The 25,575-nt window shown below is 42.1% G+C and overlaps 1 protein-coding gene across 1 annotated transcript in view; it reads left to right on the forward strand.

Moving 5' to 3' along the window:
* The window catches only part of FBXO15 (F-box protein 15), a 1,391,649-nt gene that overhangs the window by 1,041,480 nt on the left and 324,594 nt on the right, over nt 1–25,575 (forward strand). Inside the window, exon 8 of the mRNA XM_044067129.1 lies at nt 24,988–25,133. Coding sequence (XP_043923064.1) covers nt 24,988–25,133 — 146 coding nt within the window. The remainder of the gene's footprint in view (nt 1–24,987; nt 25,134–25,575) is intronic.

Below are 25,575 nucleotides of genomic sequence, written 5' to 3' on the forward strand. Positions count from 1 at the left end.
TAGCACATGTACCGATAACTTAGGGCCCTAAGGACTGACACTGTACTCCGACTCTCATACATATCAGTAAAAATTATGCCAGCCAGTCCACACAACTTGTACCTCACCATGTATTGGCTGTGGACTGTGTGGATCAGACAGAGTCAGCCCCAAACTACAGGTCTGTAAACTCCTGCATTCGCAAGGTTAGTCACTCTCTTGTACACCACTTGCAAGGGGTAATACAGTATGGTACCATATGTATGGCCCTGCAGCATGTATGCAAGGGTATATAGTGAGCTATATATATTGCGCTACTGGGTTACTTGCAGAGATCTGTAGTGTGCTACTGGGCTACTTGTACAGATCTAACAGCCACTTGGGACAACAGGTACTCTGTTCACTAGTATGTGCCCCATAATAGCCACTAGGCCACATGGCTGGAAACTCCACGACAGTATTCCAGGGAGATGCCAAACAGTGGGGTCACAGGAGAGTCACATGACTGTCTATGCCAGCAGAACATAGGCTGGTCGTCCCCCACCCCAAAGACATCTTTGTTGGGCCCCCTTCAAAACATCTGAAACCCATAACATCTAATTTCATAACACTGAGACCAGAACATCTAAAACCCAAAATATCTAGATCCCATAGCATCAAATTTCATAACATGTAACACTACAAATCACAAGAAAATAACATCCCTTCCACATATACCGAAACCAAACTACCAAACACACTTTTTACTACGTTTCTGCAAAGGGGCTTGATACAGTGGGGTTAGGAAATTAACTTTTTCCCACTGTAGTGTGATCTTGGAGTTGGTATGTTTAAATTATGGGGGGGGCTGCAGAAATGTAGTAAAAAGTGTGTTTGGTAGTTTGGTGTCGTTATATGTGCAGGGGATGTTATTTTCTTGTGATTTGTATTGTTATACAATTCGATGTTATGGGTTTTAGACGTTTTGTTTTAGATGTTCTGGTCTCAATGTTATGAAATTAGATGTTATTGTTTTTAGATGTTTTGAAGTAGACCCCTTTGTTGCATACAACTGCTGCACCAGCAGACCAGAGAATTCCTCTGTCTTGGTGATAGTGTGAGGAAGGAAATACAGCAGACATATAGGGCGAAATGCTGGACATTCTGCAAAAACATGTACAGGGAGAGCTATGCAGTCTGTCACCCTGTGTGTGGTGTTACACTATGTACCCCAGTCACATCATACCTCTCAATCTGTTAGAGCAGGAAATCTGGCCAAATAAAGTGAATAATAGTGGGACCAAGGCCCACAAATTGGGTCAGGTTTTAAATATTCCTTCCTTACAAAAGTAGAATGTCGATAGAATAACAGGTCCTGCGTTAACATGACTCTCCTGATGTGCATGGAGTCTGAAACTCATTTATTTTCTTCAGTCATCACTAACTTGCCACTAATTTGCCAGAAAACCACAATGTTATGTGAAACGAGCCAAAAGATATGTGACAAAAGTCTGGACAGTCTGTGGAGCTCTGTACAGTTCTGAAGTTTGAGTCACACATTAAGGTCAGCAAACAGCCAGAGAATGCCTAGGACAATATCAGGGAACTGCAGTACTATGTTAACAGGTGCAGCAGCCAGTCACCTGCAGCACACAATAATCCCGAACTGAAGTACATGTAGCTTTGGCCTGGAGTCGCCTTTTAAGTACTGAAAATCACACTGGGCATGCTCCTACACGTAGTTAACTTGAGCCCAAGTCTGTTGCCTCTACCGCCCAAAGACCTGCTGTGTGGAAATATGTCTGTACATATATAGAGCTACATGTATATATCTGTCTCTCCTTATCCCCTCACGCTTGATTAGTGTCTCTATCAGTATGTGGCGCACACACACACACACACACACACACATATTATATATATATATATATATATATATATATGTGTGTGTATATATATATATATATATATATATATATATATATATATATATATATATATATATATATGTGTGTGTGTGTGAGATAAGATGTACATATAGCTATATATAGTACAGTGATACATAGACTCCCCACATACATCTACATAACACATTTAGATTACTTACACACACAACTACATTTAAGGAGACAACGCTGTTATACACATTGATATAGATATGGGTGGGGATGTACGAATGTTCCCACATACCTCTGAATGCTGCTATCTGCAAATACACATCACAACAGCTGTCTGATGGCACCACACTAAGGCCACAACAGTACATAATCCACTCGCCCACAGACCCCTGAGCCTGCTGGCTGTCACCCCGTAGACGGACATAGGTATGCAGAGGGTGTAATGTACAGTGGGTGCAACGCATTCCTTGGACAGGCCATATTGTCCCTGGCCACATGTCTGCCTATCAAACTGCAAACATCCACATATGGCCAGACTGGTAAGAGTACACACATAACAGGGATATTACCAGGTATCCTACCTCTAGGACGCTAGATACAATGAAGTACCAAGCAGTATCACCCTGAAGGCCACACATGCTGTCTAACACAAGACCACTTTGTGTACTCCACAAGTACTGTGCCTGCATCATGTACAACAGACATAACCTGTGGCGTGTGTGATAGGTACTGTGAGCTGTAGTGTGCCATACTCGATAAGTAGGAGTTCTGATCTCACATCCTACATCTGTGTGTGTATCAATATATCCCCTCAAAGCACTTTGGATATGCCCATATGGGCTGTCTCCATGCAATGATATGCATTTTATGGCCCTGTGACTGTCTGTTGGCCTCTAAATTCCCTCCTCTACAAGGCCTGCTGATGTCATCCACCTTAAAAGCACTGGCTGACAATCTCACAACAGATTAACTCCATGGTGCACACGATAAGTGCTGCAAGCTATACTGTGTATGACTATATAGGTGGGGGTTCTAATCTCACAGCATCCAGCGTGGGTGTGTGTAAATATATCCCCGTGCAGCACTACAGACAAGCCGTATGGTCTATCTCTGTTAAATGGTTATGCATTTTATGCCCGCTGACTAGCTGCTGGCCTCAGCATTTGCCTCTGTTACAAGGTCTGCTGATGTCATCCACCTTAAGAGCACTGGCTGACGTACTATCAGATAAACAGTGTGGCTCATGTGATAAGTGCTGCAAGCTATAATGTGCAATACTAGATAGGTAGGGGTTCTAATCTCATAGCATCCAACCTGTGTGTGTGTTTGTGTGAGTAAACATGTCCCTTTACAGCACTAGAGACATGCCCATGTGGCCTACCCCTGTCATTGGTTAGGCATTATATGGCCCTGTAACTAGCCGCTGGCCCTAAATTGCCCTCCTCTACATAACCATAATTAATGTCCACCACCATCTAGAGTTGTACTTGCAGAATACCCAGGTGACATGTATCAAGGGTAGTAGTGCGTGTCACAGGGTATGAAAGCATGATGACGCTGACTGTCCCCAATGTCCATGACACACTGTTCTACACATATGCACCTAGGGAACCATGCACGTCTACTGGCATACCTTGCTGATGTCATATCACTGCTGTGCTGCTTTGCCATCTTGTGCCGCTGTATTGCCGCCATGTGTCCATAGTTGAACCGGTCAGACTCCTGGGACAGAAATGTACACAGGTCCATGACACACCTGTCATTCTTTAACACTGCCACCAGTGTCAGGCAACAAAGATACACAACTTTTGATGTGTAGTCCTGACACATGCCAGCATACAGTAGCTGTTGTGGCCCACAACTGCCATGGCATAACACTACTGCACTACACAAACACATGCAAAGTTATATAGTCACCCTGTGCTTCAGACACATATATGCATGCAGGTCCCCGCATCGATGGCATGGATGTGGCACAGGTATCATCACATGCACAGGGTGTGGTGTGGGGGTGCCAGTGGCCTAGGCTGTGCCAAACAGTTGACAGCATGTGTGAGTCAGGAAGGGGTGTTGGTTGCATGGACCATGGAAAGGTGCCATGTGTGTCTGTAAGTGACCTGCATGTGATACTGGCGTTGGAGTTTGTGCATGTGCACTGTCAAGCCCAGTGCTAGCTCTGCACGTGTATGATGGACAACTGTAGACCGTACATGCTGGAGTGGACAGTTCACCATCTCCTGCCACGAGCATGGGAACTGGTTTCACCAGGAGTAGCATGGGCAGCACCTTGTCCAAGGTCAGACCCAGTTTAAGTACTGACTGTGACTGCTATCTGCTGGGCGTGTGTCCTCCATGGGACTGCCCAGGACCATGTGCCCATGGCCTGCCACATCATGGTGTGGACAGCACACGTCCCTCTGTAGCACTGGAGAGGTACTGTCACTATGGGAGCATGAGTGTGCATGGCCACGTTGTCTCCCAGCAGATGGTGTTGCTGGCTTATGTCCACATGTCTGACCCCCAACTCCAACCACATGTTCCAGCACAATGTGCCCTCAGACGGACACGGTCTCAGCCCACCATCTCTCCACTACATCAGTGAAATGTTCCATGGCTTCACCAATGTGGTGGAAGCAGTCACAGATGTCAGACTTTGCGGCATCCATAATCCTAAGCATCCATCTGGTGTTGTGTTCAGATCATGCCTGTGTCTCCATGACAGCCCAAGACATGTGGCGAGTGACTTGCGATGTGACACCTGCAACAGTAGGTGGATGGGCAGCAGTCCTCCTTTGAGCACCCTTGTCAGTCTGTGTTGGATCTCTCCAGCTCTCTGGCTAAGGCCAGTGTCTACACTCACTGACTCCATAGTTCTCACATTGTCCTGTACTATGTCACCACCCTCTGTCCAATACCTGTGGCCTCTGGGGACTGGGTATGTGTGGGTTATTGACTGTGCACAGGGACAATGAGGGCAGAAGAGGGATGTCAACCTCTGGGATAGATTCAGCCACGGCAGCCCCACCTGCGCCTCATTATGGCCATCATCATCATCAGAGACCAATGAGACCCTGAAATCAGGTTTTGAGGCAGACAGACTCCAACCACCCCCCCCCCCGTTCACCAGTACTACCTGCACTATTATGTATGGTAATCCACACAGACTTGTACAGATGAGGATCCACAACTACATTACATGTCCCACATCTTCTCACCTCTGATCCCATGCAAAACACACAAACTCACAACATGCACAGACAATCAGGCCCTGTATAACATGCACGTCACGTTCATCCGGGTAATGTTGCCAGTACAATACACCTGTGAGGTATGCAGTATGACACTGTATGTTGTACAACTACACACAAAACACAGTACACCTGTCTTGACAGTAATATGCCAGTTGTAGCACTGCCTCAGGTCTGTACCTTCTCCCTATTTTGTTTGAATGGGCATCTTGGAGTAATTGCCTCATGCAGAGGTGCTCAAAACTATAAGTGCAAACATGTTAATGTTTGTAAAATAGACACCTGTCATTGCCTAGGCTGTGCACTGTAGTTAACTGCTCTGACATGGATCATGCAACTATTCTACAAGCACAACAGTTATGTATAAGGCAAAATGCCAGCCCTTAATATTCATAGTGTATATGTTGTTGTTCTTTCGGCTTTTCCCAGTTAGGGGTCACCACAGCAGAACTCTGGTTCGCTAATGATTAGCAGTAGATTTTTCTTTTTTTTTTTTTTTTATATACAGGTGCCAGCTCTACACATGTCTTTCGTACTCCACTCGACCGTGGGGAGGACGTACGCAGATTCCACACAGAAGGTGCTCCAGCCGAGAATCGAATGGGAGAACCTCTTGCTGTGAGGCAACAACACTATGGCTGCACCACCGTGGCTATCTATATGATCTGTAAAAGAACAGTATCACACTTAACCAGGTACAGGACCACGATCTCTGGCCACACCTGATGGACTTATGTAAAGGTGAGGAAGAGGTATTGTCAGCAGCACCAAATGTTGCACTGTTACAAGATAATATGTGCATGTATCCACATGTATAGTAGCTAATTTGATACTGGCTATATTGCTGACATTTTGAGTATGTGTGCACAGCTGTGGGTAACAGCCAACCCCCCCCCCCACCACCAATGCAGATAGACCTGACACTCATGTATTTTTTCTGTAGAGCTTGCCACAATGACTGCTAATGTATTATACTGGTGAACACAGTAAGCTTACCTGGATGCTCCTCTGATGTGGACACTGTGGCACCCTCCACCAGGATGTATGGTTGGCTGGGAGCTGTTGGATGATCCTAGTTTCACCAGGAAATCCTCTGTGACCGAGAGTGGCTGTTCTGTTGCAGGCCCTCCACCAGTGGCAGCATGATCCCTGGCAACAGCAGCTGCCCTTTGACGTGCGGCATTGACTATATCTGTCACCCGGTGTTGGACCTGCTGGTAGGTCCTGTCCTGTTGGTCAATATGATTAACAGACCTCATAAAGTCAGCCAGCAATGCTACCTGCTGTTAATGATTGTGGCGACCCCTTGACAGCAAGATGTGATGTCTAGGGGCATCCAGTATATCGTCATTCTCTGCAGATGAAAATGGAGGATGACGTTATACTGAATGCCCTTAGACATTCAGTATAACGTCATTCTTTGCAGATGAAAATGGAGGATGTCTCCATTGGTACATAGTTCCTGCAAGACAACAAGAGGGGAACACATTACAGGCAGATAAGTGGATGTCCACTATATACAGACCCTACACACCCATAATGGCCTGCACTATCCACTGCTCCCTCACGTCATGTCCCACAGTTTGGCAACACACTACATGTGTGACTATCACCTATATAGTAGCAATACTGGGTAATGTCCCTGTCTGCTGTGACAGATTCTGCTGAATGTCTGTACACCCATTACTGCATTGTACTGTGGTGTGTCCCCTGCAGGCACATCCCCACTAATATGTTATATGGCCACTGTCGGACAAATAGTATGCTGTTCAAGCAACTATATGGGGTCAGTCTAGCAACACCAGTGTGCCACACTGACAGACAGTAATGCAAGTCTGCTATAGTATGTTCCCTGTAGGCATCATACCTCTCAAGTATGCAGATGTTTGCAGAATGTCACCATGTTTGCCTCATAGATGTGGTCCTTCTTGCACAAACTTGTGGATGTCTGACAAATAGTTGTCTACTGATTGATGGTTGCTGTTAGAAAGTTGATACATAATCTGTCACCCATCAGACCCCCTCAGACAACACCTACTCTGCAGTACTATCTGTTACTCTATTCACATTCTTACTTTGTATGGCCAATATGAATACTCTATCACTGAGTTTGGGCCTTTGTCTCCCCATTAAGTATGGCTTTGTCCTGATTTCTTACTGTAGGAGGTTGAGAGGTATGTTAGGCATAGCTCTCAACCAGACAGGGATGAATGTCCATGAAATAGGAACTTAGCCAGAGTACATCAGGGACACTTTTACAATGCTAGTACTATTTGTGTGTGAAATTGACAGACTGAGAGGAGTTAAATTACAGTACATTGTTTGATGTTACAGGAAGTATACAGGCTTATTTAGTGTCACTATGTCTTGCATGTAATCCACTACCTTTACTACAACAGCTGGCCATTGTAGGAGGGATGGACAGGGACAGAGCAGAGATGTGATAGCAAAGCAGGGACAACTGAGAGGCATGTCTGTAGGTGTTGCATAGCAGAGTATCACTGACATGTCATTATCATAGATCTAATACAAGCCTACTGTTTCAGTCCCTATTCCCCATGCCTTCATCCTTTCATCTGCATCCTGTTTTATGGGGAAATGTAGTACATACCTGGTAGAGTAGTGTATTCCTTTTTTTGAAGCATTCCTCTTCAAATGCTTTGCACATATGCTGCCTGTGTGAGAAAACCATCTGCATCCTGTTTTATGGGGAAATGTAGTACATACCTGGTAGAGTAATATATTCCTTTTTTTGAAGTATTCCTCTTCAAATGCTTTGCACATACTGTGTGAGTAAAACCACATACAGACCTGTTCCCCATAAGTAGTGTCTTTCTTTTTGCAGGTAATGCTCATTAACAGGTAATTGCCTCTGCACCAATCTGTGGCTCAGAAATGCTAATTGCATCCAAAACAGCTGAATTGCACTATCATTAGCCAATGACATGGCACCACAGTGCACCTTCATGTAGGCCTTGGACCCTTTCTTAGTTTTTGAGATGGGCATTACTGAGGTGTGGAGACTACAGCATCACAGAGGGTAAGTACAAATACTGTGCACTGTAGAGATGTATGAAGTATGTCCACAGTTTGCCTCATATGTCTGGTCAGTGTCTCATGACATTGTGGTAATCTGGCAGTTCACTGGCAAACATTGTGGGTTGAGGTCAGAAAGGGGAGAGAGACATGCGAGTGTCACACTTCATACCCATCAGAATATGCATGCTAATGCAGTAGCTGCTATTCTGTCACCTTACTATGTTTATAGGGGCAAATTGTGATACGTGTACATATCTCTGGGCCTTTGCCCCCCCCTTATTTATGGTTGTGTCTGGATCCCTTGTTATAGGGGTTGGGAGGTATGGCTGGTCTATAGCTGCTACCTTTAACATATGGTCATGTATGCTGCAGGCTGCAGCTGCTGCTGCTGCTGTAACCTAGGACACATGGGGGGAGTGTGAAGACTTTGGAGGCCTGCAAGCTTTATATATAAATGCAGCAGCTGTGGCAGCCCTCTTGTTAAACCAGAGTCCGTATAAGGTACCTGTTAGTCTACTCGAGGCATGTGCTTAAGGTACATCTATAATGCAACAGTGCCAATAGCAGAGTAGTAGATGACATATAGTTAGGCTATACGAATATGTACAGTGTGTCCCTACCTGCAGGGCTGTCACTTGCAAAGCTGGGTAGCTGATAATTCAGTAGCAGTAACCTATGGGGATAAAAAAATGCATGATTCGGTCATTACTTGCTGTGTTCACAACAATGTGACTGAAATGAAACACACTGGATTCTAACCCAGGACTGTGTGTGGCAAAATGTTCTGTATGCAAGGCATGTAACAGAATGAGCTACTAAGTCAGTGCAGGAGCAGGTGCATTTGCCAGATATATGTGCTGACATACAGGCTGTGACACATGCTGTCTGCATCCATCAGTATGTGCATGGCTTTCAGAGGCGCTTGTTTTGCAACCGGATTCCATTTGAACATATGTACTGTGCCTTGGGAGGTGTGTTTCAAGATGTTGCAGGTAAAAGGGAACATTTACCTGCGATCCAGGCCTCACATACTGTTATTATTTTTGTGTGTCAGTCCCAGGTAGACTCCCATTTGTCATATTTGGTTTGATTTCAGTTGGTCAGTGTCAATCAGTATGTATTGCTGGAAACACGTGTTTTAATTAAGATCTGTGTGGCCTAGTGGGTTAGTGCAGTAGGCAGTAGATGACTGGGGCCCGGGTTCGAGATGTGGCAGGGGTGATTATTTTATGCATGTGCCTAACACTGTGTAAAACACATAGGATCATTAAGGCACATTAAAGCAAGTTTGCACAGTGTGTGGTGCCTCATCGCTGCTTTCTGCTTAGCTCCCTGTAAACTCACACTAAAAATTTGAAAAGAAAATGGAGGTGCTAGGACAGTGGTGAAATGCAGAAAAGCAGGGGGAAAAACATAGTGAAAGGCAGGTGGGGATGTGCAGGACTGGTGTAGGGAAGAACCATAGCTTTCCATTTCTTGTACAGCAGCAGCTGTGCAGTTTGACAGACTTTGTGGATGAATTTGGACTCTCGAATCCCAGAGACAGAGGTGAGGAAAACATAAATGCGTTGTCAAGCCAATTGGACAAAATTAGTTGCGTCAAGTGGACACGTGCGCGAAATGGAGAGCTGTGTATGGGGCAATATTTTTTTTGTGGGTCACAGGCCCCTTTATAAAAAAACATATATGTGTGGGTGTGTATGTGTGTGTGTGTATATATATATATATATATATATATATATATATATATATATATATATATATATATATAGAGAGAGAGGAATGTTGGAGAAGATATATGGGTACGTGAGAGAGGCAAGTTAGGTAGGAGAGGATGCAGTTGCAGACAGACAAGACAGCAGAAAGGGGAGGTGTGTGACACATGAGGGGTGTAAACACCTTGGATGGGGAGGGTGTTGTGGAATCCGAAGTGCATTTGCCTCCAGACGGCAGCAGCATTACGGAGGTCCCCACCCATCGGCAGCTGACACTGCTCCTTCACTACCCCAAAGGTAGCTGTGCTGGAGGCTGGGTGCCTGGGCCAGATGGCCCCACCAAGTTGTCCAGTCTGCCCTCAAGTCCGGTGCAGGTGACATTCATAACTCCTGTGAATGATGCACCATGGCCGGTAGTCGATCCTGGTTGACTACCTCCCCTCCGCCACTGCTTCGGGGGAATGAACCCCATCCACTGAGGCGGTTCCACCAGAAAGTGGTGCAGGGTCAGCGGAAGGAGCACTACCGGCTTGGGTCCCAGAAGTGCTGGGACCCAGTGCCACTGCCGGCTGACGTAGCATAGGAGGATCAGCAGGAAAGAGCCTACCCTGATGTGCTGTGGTTATGGAGGTAAAGCAATACATTTAGGTTAGTTATGAACAAAACCATTGTTAGTAAGAACAGCATGCCAAAACATTGGAAATAACCACATTACATTTCAGCGCATATTATCTGATACTCAGTAAATAACAAAACAGTCAGTGTATAAGGTGCATTCCAGTAACAGTTACAGCATATGGCCAACAGAATAGGTAATTCAGCAAGATATGTTAATATGCAACCATTGTAATAAATAATAATAAAACACATGCCGCACAATAAAGTTTATGGAACAGCATATGTTAATAGCAAACCATCACCAATGCATAACAATAATAAATATTTGAAGATAATGGGAGGGGAGAGAGAGAAATACAGTCCAGTAATGCCATTATAGGCTATATAGTTGACAATATTACAGCTGTCTACTCTACAGGTCTGTTCTTTCTTGTGTAAAAGTGCCCAATAGCTGCTGTAGCACATACATACAGCTCAAGCTATCCACAAGGGACAATATGGGCCAAGCAGTAAAAACTGCAGGTACACAACTACGCAGAACACTTCCACATAAAGTGTACCTATCTAACTATCAAGGTATACTGTGGGCTAATGTAGTGTTACTTTGCTGTTTACATAATCATGTTGATGATACGTCTGTGACAGAATGATTATGCAACAGTAATTACATTTAGTGACACTTCAGAGACATGTATGTGTACAGTACAGACAGTAAACTATTATCATTCCTTGCTTGGCAGGCATGAAGATAGAACCCAATAGCAGTGACTGCAGAGGACAGTTGCATCAAATGTATTAATTGACTGCAGCAACTTTTAACAAACACTCCAGGCATGCAGCCATACTACAGTTTACACATTTTATTTCTTTTCTTTTATTACACTTATTTCCAGTATTTTATGCTGTATTTTCATATTCTGGGTAATGATTGTGACAGTCTGTGACATGTAAACGCACAATAATGTACTCATTGTATGGGTTACCTCACCTGTTTACCTGTAGTTCTTGTGCAGAGAATATCTGTAAAGATTTTGTGACTGATACTGTCATATTTAGATCCAAATAGCACTGGATTCAAACCCTGGTCTGTGTATGGCACAAATGTACTTTCATAGATAGCATTTAGCAAACTGAGCTTCTGAGTCATTGCTGATTACTGACTGATATTTGCCTAGAGCTTACCTGGCACCAAAATAAGATGACCTAATAGTGGTACAGTTTTATACTTGACTGTAATGACAGTTGAACACACATGCATGACATTCAAGCATGATAGAGATACTAGGTAAAGTATATATTACTACATAAAATTCAGGTGTACACCGTACATTATTAGTGTGTTGAAATATCTGTGAAGTCAACAAACAATATCCGATTAAGGGTTATTTGCAGTCTACAACTAGTACACTGTTATACCTGACTGTAGCACCATACCTCACAGCCTGAATGCTTGTAGCTGATGTGCAGTGTTGAAAACAAGACGATCTTGATGTACACGATTTACCTTGGTGTTATTGCTTTTGGTCCATGCCTCATTGCAGACCACCTGTCATAAGTAATTTCACACAAACAGCTCTGAACCTACACTTATTGAACAACAGACTTTATTAGATATACCTTCATGCAGGTATTGATATTATTCCATGTTTTTATTGCAAAACATTTTTAATAATTGCTTTCTTGCAAAACAGCCCATACTTCCACAGTCATTGCACAACAGACTTTATTACAGAAACCTTCAATCACTTGCTGGTATAATTTCATGTTTTTATTACACAACAGTTGTCATTATGCAGATGTTGCAACACAGCTGTAACTCCACAGTTATTGCACTTCAAAATTTATTGCATATACTTTATTACAGTTAATGATTTAGTCTTCCCTGCTTATGGCACTACAGTTGGCAGTATGCACTTCTTGCAGTACAGGTGTAAGTCCAAATTCATTGCAATACAATCTTTACTGTATGTTCCTAATTACAGTTAATGCTTTAATCTTTCTTGCTTATTTGACTATAGATAGCAAAATACATCTGTACTCCCCACACTCACAGTGCAACCTGGTCAAGCATCCAGCATGCGCCTCGATGTTGTGAGCCCTCTCCTCTGCAGCTGTTGGGAGAGAACACCACCATTATGCATTCAGTTTAGCAGACATTCAAGATTAGATATTGGTGAAACACAGGTAATGGTACTTGCATACATGTGGGACACTCCCAGCCTAGAATTCTTGGATCCAGGTGTCCAAGAGAGCTCCCTTCCATTTTTTCAGGTAGTCATGGTGGTGACGACACTGTTCACCTGTGCGGGGGATACCAGTTGCACTGGTGAGGTCCCCTGCCAGCCGGTCACAGTCTTCCACCTTGCACACTGAGCCCTCGTAACCTCCCCACATCAGCCAGCCCTCATGGTTTTTGACAAGGAGTCCGACCATGACCCTGTACTCCTGAATACCCCACTACTGCAGCTGAAAGCACAAACCCTCTCCAATGCCTGCCGTTGTATCCTTCAGAGACTGATTTCCAATGGGTTATGCTATGTGGGCTTAATATAGCCTATTTTCCTGCCCGTACAGGCCATTGGGCAATATTTAAAAATGCAGCATGTCGCTCAGCAGTGCGCAGACCAGCACAGCTCAGCTGGTCAGTACTAAAACATATATGCTTAGCAGTGCACAAACTGGTCAAGTGATGCCAAGAAGTGAATAAACATTAGCCGCTGTTATTTGTTTATGCAGTGCTTAGAAGTGCTTAGCTGAGCACAGCAGGCCAGTATTTCCAAATAATTTGCATGATTTGTATTTTGAACAGAAATGGTAACTTGCTCTTCCATGTATTCAAACTGTTCACCTACGGCACATGAGGCCATAACTCTAACCATGTAGCTACGTGGATAGGTAGAATTTTGCTATACCTTTACGTATACCTCTGAGCTACCTTTAAGCAGTGCCGTGCAAACCTGCTCAGCCATACTTAAACTTGACCTTTACATATATCCGGTTTCTATTTTTAGAGGTCTGGCAGGTGTCTTGGCACAGCTTAGCACTGCTGTGCTCCACGTAACGGAAACATACATTTTACAAAAATTAAAAAAATAAATAAATTACATTGCTATAATACCATTGGACAAGGCAGGGAGTTTGTTACTTATCTGGGGACACAGCTAGCACCACACTCCCTACACTGATTCAATAACTGTTCCACGGCTTTCCCTCAGCAATGTGCTGTGATTAATATGCATGGTGCGCTGCCAAAGGGGAACCATGTAGACGGACACAGTAACATTCTGTCTAGTGTCTACACGGATTTTATTAAATCTAGGGGGTTATCTTTCAGTTTCAGTGCATTAGCAGACAGAATGTCTAGAACTAGAAGTTTTTTGTATTTTCTAAGTGTGGAAGAATGTAAATTGTTTTATGACTTCAACCATTTTCCAAAAGATCTGTGGTATTTGTATTTTTCACAGGGATATGCTAAATCTGGGAAGTTTCTAGCTATGGGGGGCTTCACCTGGGATAGTCAGATGACAAACATGATGTCATCCTGCAAGTATCCCAGCAGCAATATTTGAGATATTAATTTAAGTACTGTCTGAGAGAGAGATTGAGCATTTGGTATTTTGTCTTTTACCTGATAACATCAGCTGGAAGAGTCACTCACCACATCTGTCTTGCCTTGCTGTGAGTAAGTAAATCTAGGATACATTCATTTTCTTATATACAGTTAGGAATGCAGTGAAGTATAGCATAGTTGTTTTCTTTATTTGCGACTGTCCTGCAGTGTGAAAGGCCACAAATATTTCTAGCTGGAAAACATCACTCAAACAGTATCACCCTAAACACCAGGGTCCCACAAGGTTGTTTACTCAGTCCACTTTTCACAGTTCTAACACGTGACTGCACAGCTATGCATCATTCAAACAGAATCATCAAATTTGCAGATGACACCACTTATCAAGAAGGAAGATGAGGGGGCCTATAGGTAAGAGATGACACAACTCGTTCACTGGTGCAGTGACAATAACTTAGCACTAAATGTTGGGAAAAATCAAGGAAATTCCATCATCAATTTTAGGAAGGTAAATAAGCTACACATCCGTGTCATCAGTGGTGCAACAGTGGAGAGAGTTAATAGCGCCAAATTCTTAGGGATACAGATCTCGCAAAACCTCAGTTGGACCACAGACCTTATAAAGAGAGCCCCAAAACGTCTCCACTTCCTTCAGAGGCTTTGTAGAGCTAACCTCCCCCCACAGGTCCTACTTGCCTTCGACAGAACCACGATTGAGAGTGTACTGACAAACAACGTCATTGTCTGGTATGGAAATTGCTCTCAAGCTGATCGGAAGGCACTGGATAAGATCATTAAACAAGCCACAAAAATCATTGACTTCAACCTTCAATCCCCACAGGACATATATTCAAACAGATGCTATGGTAGAGTCCGAAAACTAATGAGGGATATACACCATCCGGTCTATGGACTGTTCAAACTCCTGCCAACAAGGAAGTGCTACAGAAGCATTAGATGCAGGACATCCAGATTCTATAACAGCTTCTTCCCACATGCTATCAGACTGCTGAACAACAAAGCCATAGCCTAACCCACTAAGTGGGTAAACAAGCATTATTTATGTGCAATATGTCATTGTTATTTATATAGCTCTGTACATAGCTCACTTTACCACGTCTCTGTCTGCACTATGAAAATTGTAAACCGCAAGTTTATGGCATATATCGGTGATGGATATTTTTTATTTTTTTTTTTTTACATGTGTGCCTCTTTCTTTATAGTACTGTTTGTTATATATCCTTATATATGTCTGTTCCTGTTGTAAAAACTTTCAAATTTTTATCTATTTTTTTATTGTATTTACTTTTAGTATCTTATTTTGATTTCTATTTTCAGTACTTTTAAATTATTATTAATCTTCCTTCTGTAAACTATAATTCTTATGGTACGAGCCTGAGTATCGAAATTTCGTGCAGTGACATGCACTTTTTCCTGTGTTGATCTGTATGACATTAAAATTTACTTTGACTTTGAAGTGACTGTGATTCTTTACTGAGTATTTTCTTTTTCTTTTATTATTTATTAAACATATTTAAACCTTTCAGTTGTGGCTGGTCTGTCTAGAGATACTTGCATATCTATTTGGTGACACTGGGCTGGCCACTCCTAATAGCCTTGCTCAAACTACCATTTGGATTAATAGTAACATTACACAGTAAGATTGGACACCCTTTGCTAAGTGCCTTAAAGTAGCTGCTAATAAGTAGTGGCTGGTGGCAGAGAAAACTACCTTATAGTCTGGGCAGAAGGAGCGTAGCTAGTAAACCTGTCAGCCTTTCCCAGGTGTGTGTTTGTGTATAAATCAAATCTCAAAGTATGTGTCAGCTACTTGGGCAGGGACACGAAGCACTGGTTGGACAGAGAGGGTGCTGGAGGTCTTGGCCACTCAGTTGAGATCTCAACCCTATAGCCGTGCCAATGGGGAGTCTCATTGGGGATCTGGAGAAAGAGGGAGAAACCAGCCCCAGACTGTGGTCTCTCTGTGCTGTTAAGGGAAATTGCACTTTACTGTGTGTGTACTTGTCATCCTCCTAGTCTGTACGTCCCCCATTATTGTGTTGTGGTGAGGATTGAGACTCCTTGATTACTGGGCCAGTGCTGGGGCGTCACAGCAAGTTACTCAGGCTTTTTATTTTTTGTTTTAATTTGTTTTTAATTCAAGGCCTACAACAGATTGCATGAATTATTCAGTTTACAAGTTCTGAAATCTGGCATTCATTTTAGAAACCAAAATCAATTGCTTTATTAACAATGACATAATCATTAAACATGACCATTTTATCAGCTGCTGTTGACTTAAATTACAGAACTAACTTCAGTTTAATTTAAGGAAACTTAGAACTACTACTTTTTTTTAAATTTCCTTTGCTGAATCTGTGAATATTAGAAAGTTTTAGGATGGACAGCATAGTATCAGATTATTCAAGGCCCTTAGGATCATGAATTGATTTAGATGTGTGGAATTGTCTGTTGATTAGTAAAGCATGTTTACATTTCCTAAAGACAGCCATTAAGCTGCTTGGCTTGATGTTTTTCTGTTTTGCTTTCCACAAGAGCTGAACAAAGTAACAACTATTCTCTCATCTTTATTTTGAAGGTCTCATTAACTTGGCAGACAGTTTCACCTGGCAGTCAGGAATTTTTTCATGAGCTCTGCATGGGGGAAACTTTTAGAACTACAGCTATGTGACACTCAGCCTTCACAGGCTTTATTCTACCCAATCAGCATTTAAGTGAACACAGTTTAAAATATGCAGTTCCTGTGAGTAAGATCACGACCTGGCTTAGGGCACTGTCTTTCTTGCCTATTCATCTTTGAAGTAGTAGTGTAAAAACTCTACGAACTTGCACTCTAAAGTACTGCTTCTTAAAGATGTAAATATAATCTGTTTGTTAAAAACTAGCCACAAACCAGTTTTCCAACAAAATCAAAGAAAGGCCTTAAGTCTTTCAGTCATCTTGATAGATTAGCACAGCACTCATAGGCTGCTTCATGGTGACCTGTGTATTGTTTTTTGATCCAGAAAAGACCCAATTTGTTGACCTTTTCTTGTTTTTATTTTTGCAAAATCAGATCTACAGAACTAGCACTAGAGACCTAAATATGCACCAACATATAAATGAGACTTACTGTTGAAATCGGTTGCCTACTCAACATGTTTCCCACCTATGGAAAGTTACTACTATAGGTGAAACACTGTAGCACTTTGACTACATTTAAGACCCGTCTTGATGATTATATTGATAGTCACAAATTTACACCAGGATAGTCATGCATACCGCTGCTCAATTTGGAAGTTAAGAACTATCAAGTGCTTGAAAAGGGCGCACAAACTTATAAGTGTATCTACTTAAAGGTGTATATGGCTAGGCATCTTAAGGTCCTTGTGATTTCTTTCCTAGTATTGTTCCTATGAAAACTATATATCCATATATGAAATGTTATTGATCTTTTTTTCTGGAACATCTCTTATAGGTTCATAGCTTCATAGGTTGGTACTAGGCTATCTGCCCTAGGGCCTATACAAGTCTAGCCATAACAATTCCCTAGATATTTCTTCCCACAATATTTACTTCCCTGGACCCCTGTCTAGCAGGGTGACTGACGTGATCCCTGAGGTGAATTTCCTGTCTCCCATCCAATCGTCAAGGTCCTTTTTGAAGAGGGCCAAGGAGGCGCTCTGCTTGACATGTATGGGCAATCTATTCCAGAGTATGGGGAGTCTCTGGGTCAGGAACCTATCCCTCCAGCATGTTTTGTTCATTGTGATGACGAGGTTTAGATCCCTGAAGCGTGTGGATCTGAGGGATTGGGATTTCTTTAAGTGGAGCATGTCCAACAGCTCAGGGTTTGTCATGGCTTTGTATGTTAAGCAGAGATTGCCTCTGAGTAGATAATATGACACAGAGTATAGCTGCAGTTTTTTTTAGATGGTCAGCATAGGGCATCTGCTTTAGGCCTGTGATTCTTTTAGTGAGGTATTCCTGCAGCCTTTCCAGTTGTTGCAGATGTCTTGTGAGGTACATACCAAATGGGGCATTGTCCTCTATAATGGGTCTAATGAAGGATGAGTACAGTGGGACAATGACCTCCTTTTTTTCTGGATGAAAAGCCCTTACTGATGAGGTGTGCCACATAGAAGGATTTCCTGATTGTTGTGGTGATGTGGTTATCGAAGGTGAGACCACTGTCCACCTGTGTCCCTAAGTCTCTCGTCAGACTTTCAATGTTTAGTGTACTGCCACCTATGTGGTAATTCATGGGTACATGTTTTTTCCCAAAGGGGGTAACTGTACATTTCTTGGCATTAAGCTTGAGCCCATGGCTCTGGCACCAAGCATCTGTTTCTGTGAGGCCCTTTTGTAGAATATCCACATCATTTGGGGATTCAATAATGGCTCCCAGTTTGCAGTCATCTGCGAACTTTGTTAGCCAGAGTCCCTTAGTGTTGACCTGTACTTCAGAGAAGTAAATGCCAAACAAGAGCGGTCCCAGGACTGAACCCGGAGGTACTCCACTTGTCTGAAGCTGGATTTGAATTTGGCTACTTTTATAGTCTGGTTTCTGTCAGTAAGTCAGTTCGCAACCCATCGAGTGACGTAGGGATTTATGTCCAGCTTAGAAAGTTTATCTATGATGATTTCTGAGTGGGGGATGGTGTCGAAGGCTTTGGTGAGGTCCAGATAGGCTGTGTGGACCACCTTACCCTCGTCCACGGCTCTGGAAACTGATTTGAAGAAGTCAGTCAGGTTCAGGAGACAAGATGATCGGCCCTTCATGAACCCAAACTGGGTGGGGTCCAGTGTTTGAAGATTGCCAATGTCTTTGTTTATAAGTTCCATGATAATGCATTCCATGCCCTTGCAGATCAGGCTCATCAGACTGATGGGGCAGTAGTTCCCTGGATCCAAGGTGGATCCCCTCTTGTGGAGTGGGATAAATGTAGCTGTGTGCCACTCAGTGGGCACGAAGCCCCAGGTGAGGCGATGATTAAACATGACACTTAGGTGAGGTGCCAGTTCATTTTGTAGTTCATGTAGTACACAGCCAGGGATGTCATCTGGTCCCATGGATGCTGTATTCGTAGCTTTGGAGAGTGCAGTTTCTACCTGTGTGGCAGTGATTACCGGAATTTGGCAATCTTTTGGTATTGAGATGGGCTTTTTAGGAGGGTGAGAGGGGTGTGAAGTTGGCACTAAATCGATCTGCCAGGATATTGGCAATATCCTTGGGATCAGTATATTTAATGCCATTGTGTTGTAGCTCAGAGCATATCTGAGCATTGCCATTTAGATTCTTGACATAACTATAGAATGCCTTGTGGTTGTCTTTGGAATCTTTGGCAATTTTATTTTCGTAACTAGCTTTGGAGGATTTTATGAGGGATCTCAGCTTCTTACTGAGGCTGGTAAGGGAGTTTTTTGCATCTTGGGATTTTCCTCTTTTCTGCAACAGTTTCTTTCTTCGGTTGTATAGTTTGTTTATGGCAGGGGACCACCAGATTGGCTTCCTTTTTTTGGAGGAGAGCATCTTGGTTCTATTTGGGATGGCACAATTCATGCATGAGTGGATGTGCTCGTACAGTGCTTTAGTGCAGGATTCACCAGTCAAACTTTCAGCTCCCGTCTGCATGGGTGTCATGAAGTTTGTCACTTCAGACTTGAGTAGCATGAAGTTGGCTTTTGAGAAATTTTTTATGAAGGTTTCCTTACTGGGGGGTCGGGGTGGGATGTGGATGTCGAGGGTTATTTGCTTATGGTCAAAAGTGACCAATGAGGGGGTGACCACTGGTGTGGAGCATCTGTCTCCCATGTTGGTAATAATCAGGTCTAGGATATTGGAGCCCCTGGTGGGACAATGGATTAGTTAATCCAGGGCGTTGGAATTTATGAATTCCAAGAACCATTGGGAAAAGGGGTTGGTACCCGAGTAGATTTCCCAGTTAATGGCAGGGAAGTTGAAATCATTAGGGTGTTTGGTTGTATCTTAATATTTTCCAGTATGTTTAGAAAGATGTAGTGAGAATCTTGGGGCGTGGTGGGGGATCTGTACAAGCTACAACTTAGATTGCAGTCTTACCTAGTGTTAGTTGCACCTGGAGAATTTCAGATGCATTGTGTTTGGCAACTAGCCTGGAGGTGTGAATATCCTTGGTAAATATGTATACTCCTCCAGCTTTAGTGTTTCAGTCTTGGTTTGGTGGCCGAAAAGTGTGGTAAGAGTTGTAGCCTGGTATTGAGGGGTGCTCTCTGGTGCCTTGAACCAGGTTTCAGTTACTGCACAGATATCTGTTCTCCATTTTTAGGAGTGCCTCGAGAGAATGCATTTTGAGGTTTAAACTTCTAGCTTCTATCTGTTATGGTGGTGGTTCTGTCCTTTGAACCTTGCCTAAAAAAGGCACTATAGGGGTGGCAAGAGCTTTAGCCAGTAACCTGAATCCCAGGGGTGACAGGTACAGACCATCTCTGGAAAAGCATCGTGGTTTATTGATCATGTCGTCCCAGGCAGACAGATATGGGATCCCCTTTGAATGACACCAGAAGCTTAGCCAATTGTTGAAGTCCATCATTTTGTCCTTATACTGTGGTATCATTCTAGGCGAAGGCAGGATGCTACTCAGGGGTAGGGTCATACCTGCTTGGGCTACATGTTCCGAGAGCTCTTCCATGTCTCTCTTCATGTAGTCCAGGGAGGTACGTCTCAAGTCATTCACTCCAACATGAACAATGACAGTCTTATTTGTACTTGTTGTGGAGTGACTTGAGTGCATATGTTATATGGTGGATCTTGGCACCCGACAGGCAGCTGACTGTAATTTTCTCCTTGTTCATCCTGGTGAGTGGGACATCAGTGTGCCTGACTATAGAGTCGCCTATGACTAAAGTGTTGGGTACATTGTCTTGCCTTATGGGCTGTTGTTGGGTGCACACTGGTGTTGTGAGCTGTGTAATTTTGGTTGTGACTGGTGTTTGCGTTTCAACTTCAGAGGTCTCTGTTGCTTGGGCAGGTTAATGTTAAGGGCCTCCACATATGTGGGTTTAGTGTTGCTATATGTGGGTGTTGATGGTGTGGGTTTTGAAGTGCTATGTGTTGGTTGAGGTGTAGTGCAGCTATTAACCTTCTCCTCTTGACTGTCTAGCACAATCTTGGCTTGAGAGACCTTTGCTTCCAGTTTGGCTATGTAAGTGCATCTCTCGCAGGTTGTAGTGTTGGGTGATAGGAGGAGAGGGGGTTGTCTGTGTACATGAGGCAGTTGCTGCATTGCCCCAGTATGCCCAGATTCACCAGGTGGACAGGAGAAATCACCGGAAGCTGACCCTTGGACATGCCTGTTTAGGTGCTTTTTTGTAAAGTACAGGAGCTGTTTTCCCTTACCTTTGCAAGGTACTTTGCAATTTTAGGCTGTTTAGTGCCCAAGATTAATTTCTCCTTATTAACCAGGAGAGTTGAGTGCTTGTATCAGTTTAAGGCTTCCTAGTGCTTTCCAGCAGGTTCTAGAGCAAGTGCTAGTCACAGGGGTTCAGATTTTAGTGCTACTACTGAGAAACCAGCTAGTTCTAAGGGAAAATTTGAAAAGCAGACTTTCTGGCACCTGGAATAGTTTAACCGTAGCCCCGTGGTGCTGCATGATCCAAAAAATGCGCAAACACACGTGTTTTTAAGCCAGAAAGTTGAAAGGGATAGAAATCAGCCCAAAATGGCTAAAATTACAATTTCAGAGCTGGAAACCACTCCTCTTGTGTTAGGCAGTATAATGCTCACCACTCCCAATGGTAAGCAGTAGGACTTCCCTCTACCACATCAAGGTCTTGATGGCTCTGAACACAGAAAATAAAATCCTGAAACCAGCAAAGCCTGGGATCTGGAGTATACTAGCTAGGAAAGGAAGAAAACGAGCAAACAATATATATATATATATATGTATATATATATATATATATATTTTTTTGTTAAAACAGGCTAAACAATGCAATAATACACCAAATAAACACAGAAAAGGCTAACACACTTGAGTGTGTAGCCCTAAACAGTAACTACAATTAAAACTCTACAAAATTAGCAATTTAAAAGTTTTTAAATGAAGCAAGGCAAGTGGACAACTGAAAAACAATTTGAGGCAGTAATACAGTAGAATAAGTAGCTAGTCTACATATACAGAAAAGTCTGTAAATACAGAAAAGCAGCTAAAACACACTAAAACAATTCAGATGCAGTACAACCTAGAGCACTTGAGTTGTAGCAATATTAAGGCAAATAGTTTTAATAAATGCACTAAAATATACACTATATTTACAAAATGTTTGAGAAGCACAGTCAGAACACAAGGATATTCAGACAGTTTTTTTTTTTTAGAAAGGGAAAAAGGACTAACAGAAGAAAAAAAACTAAGTGAGTTGGCCTTCTCAGATGTTCTCTCTGTATTAGGTAGAGTGAGTTAATGACACTAGACTGGGAGGAGTGTCCAAGATCAAATTTAGAGTAGGGGCGGTCATCTGCAAGGCCAGCAGGTATAAAGGTAAGATGCCAATATGGGGGTGAGGGTGGGAGAAAACACTACAGAAATGTTTATCACAATTGAGCCAATAGCTATGAAATACAGTACAAGTATGCAGTATACAATAAAAATTTCTGTAAATATCTAGAATAAGCAATAACTACTAGAAATAAGCAAAACATAGACTACTTATTGCTATATATCACAGATCAGCTGCTCCTCATCAAATAGCTCTGTGTGTAATGGCTGAAACACTCAAGTGAACTTCTTAACAGAAAGCTGAAATCTGAAACAACTTTAAAAAAAAAGCTCAAAAGAACCAGTGAAGTGCTTTCTCCAAGCCGCAGCTCTGACAACCTAATTAGACAATGACCATAAACACTAAACTCACACTGAAGTGGTGGATGGTCTTTGCTAACTAAGATGGCCTAGACAATGAACTCAGAAAACAGCCTCAAACAAACATCTAGGCCCACAACACAATCAGGAATATGGAGAATGTTACAGCTAGTACCTAAACTATTTTAGGCAGAACACACTGCAGAAATGTTTATCACAAACACAATCAGGAATATGGACAATATTATAGCTACGACCTAAACTATTTTAGGCAGAAAACACTACAGAAATGTTTATCACAAGTGAGCCAATAGCTATGAAATACAGTACAAGTATGCAGTATACAATAAAAATTGCTATAAATATCTAGAAGCAGTAACTACTTACAGATAAGCAAAAAAAACAGGCTACTTATTGCTATATATCAAAGATCAGCTGCTCCTCCTCAGATAGCTCTGTGTGCAATAGTTGGTAGCACTGTGATCAAAGTGTCATTTATTATGCCAATGATGCCAGCAATTAATAGGTAATAAGTCTTTGTTTATGGTTTATTTAAGTATTCTACACATTCTCATCATGTGTGCAAAAAATCAGAGGTATATTCACCATGCTTGCTAAAGTGGCTTTGCTGTTGTACTTTTAACTCCTGTGGTCAGTGTTAAGTTACAGATATCAGCACCACCACCCTAGAGTATATGTTCAGATTGGTCTTCCACACCACCAACACAACACAGACTGAAAGTGGGAGCACAGGTCTGTAGCTGTAAGAGATTAAGGTGGCACTAATAAGTTACATGTAAAATATTGGGTTTCAGTACAAAAAGGATTGTGCTTCTTTTTGTTGTGTGTTTTAAATTTCTTGTTTATGATGTATACCATATTTGACCCCCTTTATTTTGTTTGCTGCTGCACCTTCTGACTGTTAAGTTTCTCACTTTAAGCCAGACCCATCCATTCATTCATCAGTGAGGATAAGAGCTGGCTAGGTAAGGCTGTCATACAGGTATCATCAACAGTGGTTTCTGCCCTTGCTGACATTCTGTCAGAGGGTATAATTTGTATGGCCTAACCTCTTCCCTGGCTAGGGGCAAACCATCTGCATTGCTATGGGAGGCACTATGCCTTCCCCATGTGACTCCATGCACCATTTAATAACATTGTGGCTTAATGGTCCACGTCTGGGCTACATTAAGACATGCTCCTCAGCAAGTCTCCTCGAGTATCCCTTCACTCAGTGGTCTATTTTTTTGTAGCACATGCTAAAGTGCTTATCGATGTACATTATGTCCAGACCTCACACTAACTGATGGATTAATTATTTAGTTTTTCTAAGATGTGTTTAGGAGCATGGTGCTATTGTACACTGTATTCATCCCCATTCTGAAGAATTAATTACTGAGCAAGTATTTTAGTCATAGGACTAGAGGAAGATTGCCACACCACCTCTAATAAGTCTGCAGTATAGAGATAATAAATGTGTAGCAGAACAGGGAAAGAAGGGGGAAAGTCACTGGATATTGTGCTGCTTGAACTGTGAAGTTGGTTTTAACCTGAAGAGACTTTGTGGACATTACCAGTGCTATATTTACTTTTTACCCCCAATATTTTGCTGTAATATGTTTTTTTGTTTTGTTTCAGCAAAGATAAATTTATAATGATCTTCCTGCTCTGCATTTAAATTTGGATGGTGATTTTTCTGTGCATGTTTCTTTGATAGGGTCCTAAAAAAGAATTTTAAATATAGAAGGCAGAAATATTAAGGACCATTAAGTTTAACAGTGCACTAGTTCACATGAACTTAGTATACATATTCTATCAGGCAGACAATGCACCTAGATCCATGTTAAATCACTTTTGAACATTGACAGTGGTAATATAAATTCTTGCTAGAAGTGGTAAAAAAACTTTGAAATAACAGCAGACTTTAACACTGAGAATGATTTTGTTTAAGGTATGTTCTAGATTAACTAACAAGAAATGTTGTTAGGGGACTATCACTGAAGTAAAATGCACATAGTCAGTGGACTTTAAGGGCAGAAACATTTTTCTTACAAAATCATGTTCTTAAATGCTGACCTGATTCGTATTTCATTTTTTCCATACTAGTCAGTATCAGTTGCCACCTCATCAGCCTCTACTAGATGATATTGACCCTGACTGTGGCCTGCATGGTTATTATTTGCATATTGAGTTACATAACAATGAAGAGTCATTCATGTCAGGTGGTTTTAGGAACTTGTTCTGCAAAAGAGGTAAGGCAAATTTTACAAAGAAAACTTTGGAAAGGTTAAAAAAACTTTCTTTAATAACCATTTTTTAAAATATTTTGAATTTATAAGTGTTGTATACATATTGATTTTTGCCGTACCTGTAAACAGTTTGCAGTTTTGTTATATTAGTTACAGGCAGATCAAGACATAAAGTGCTATCTTGTAAATCAGGAAAATAGTTCTTACTTGATAACTGTTTTTAGACAAATTGTAAGAATTTAGTCAAGCATACTATAATCAGCAATTTTTACAGAAACAGGTGGGCAAATTTCTTGATGCAATTTTTTGAAAAAAAAAAAAAGACTTTAGTGATGTTTACCATGACCAGCCACTAACAAAGAGAGAAGTATATGCAAGATGTTTTGTGTACTGCATTTTTATTTACTGACCCTTCTGCAGTTTAATGGCTGATTTATTAGCCAGT

Source organism: Protopterus annectens, chromosome 3.part1 (genome assembly GCF_019279795.1).
Source record: "Protopterus annectens isolate FY-2018-M chromosome 3.part1, PAN1.0, whole genome shotgun sequence".
In the NCBI taxonomy this organism is placed as follows: Eukaryota; Metazoa; Chordata; order Ceratodontiformes; family Protopteridae; genus Protopterus; species Protopterus annectens.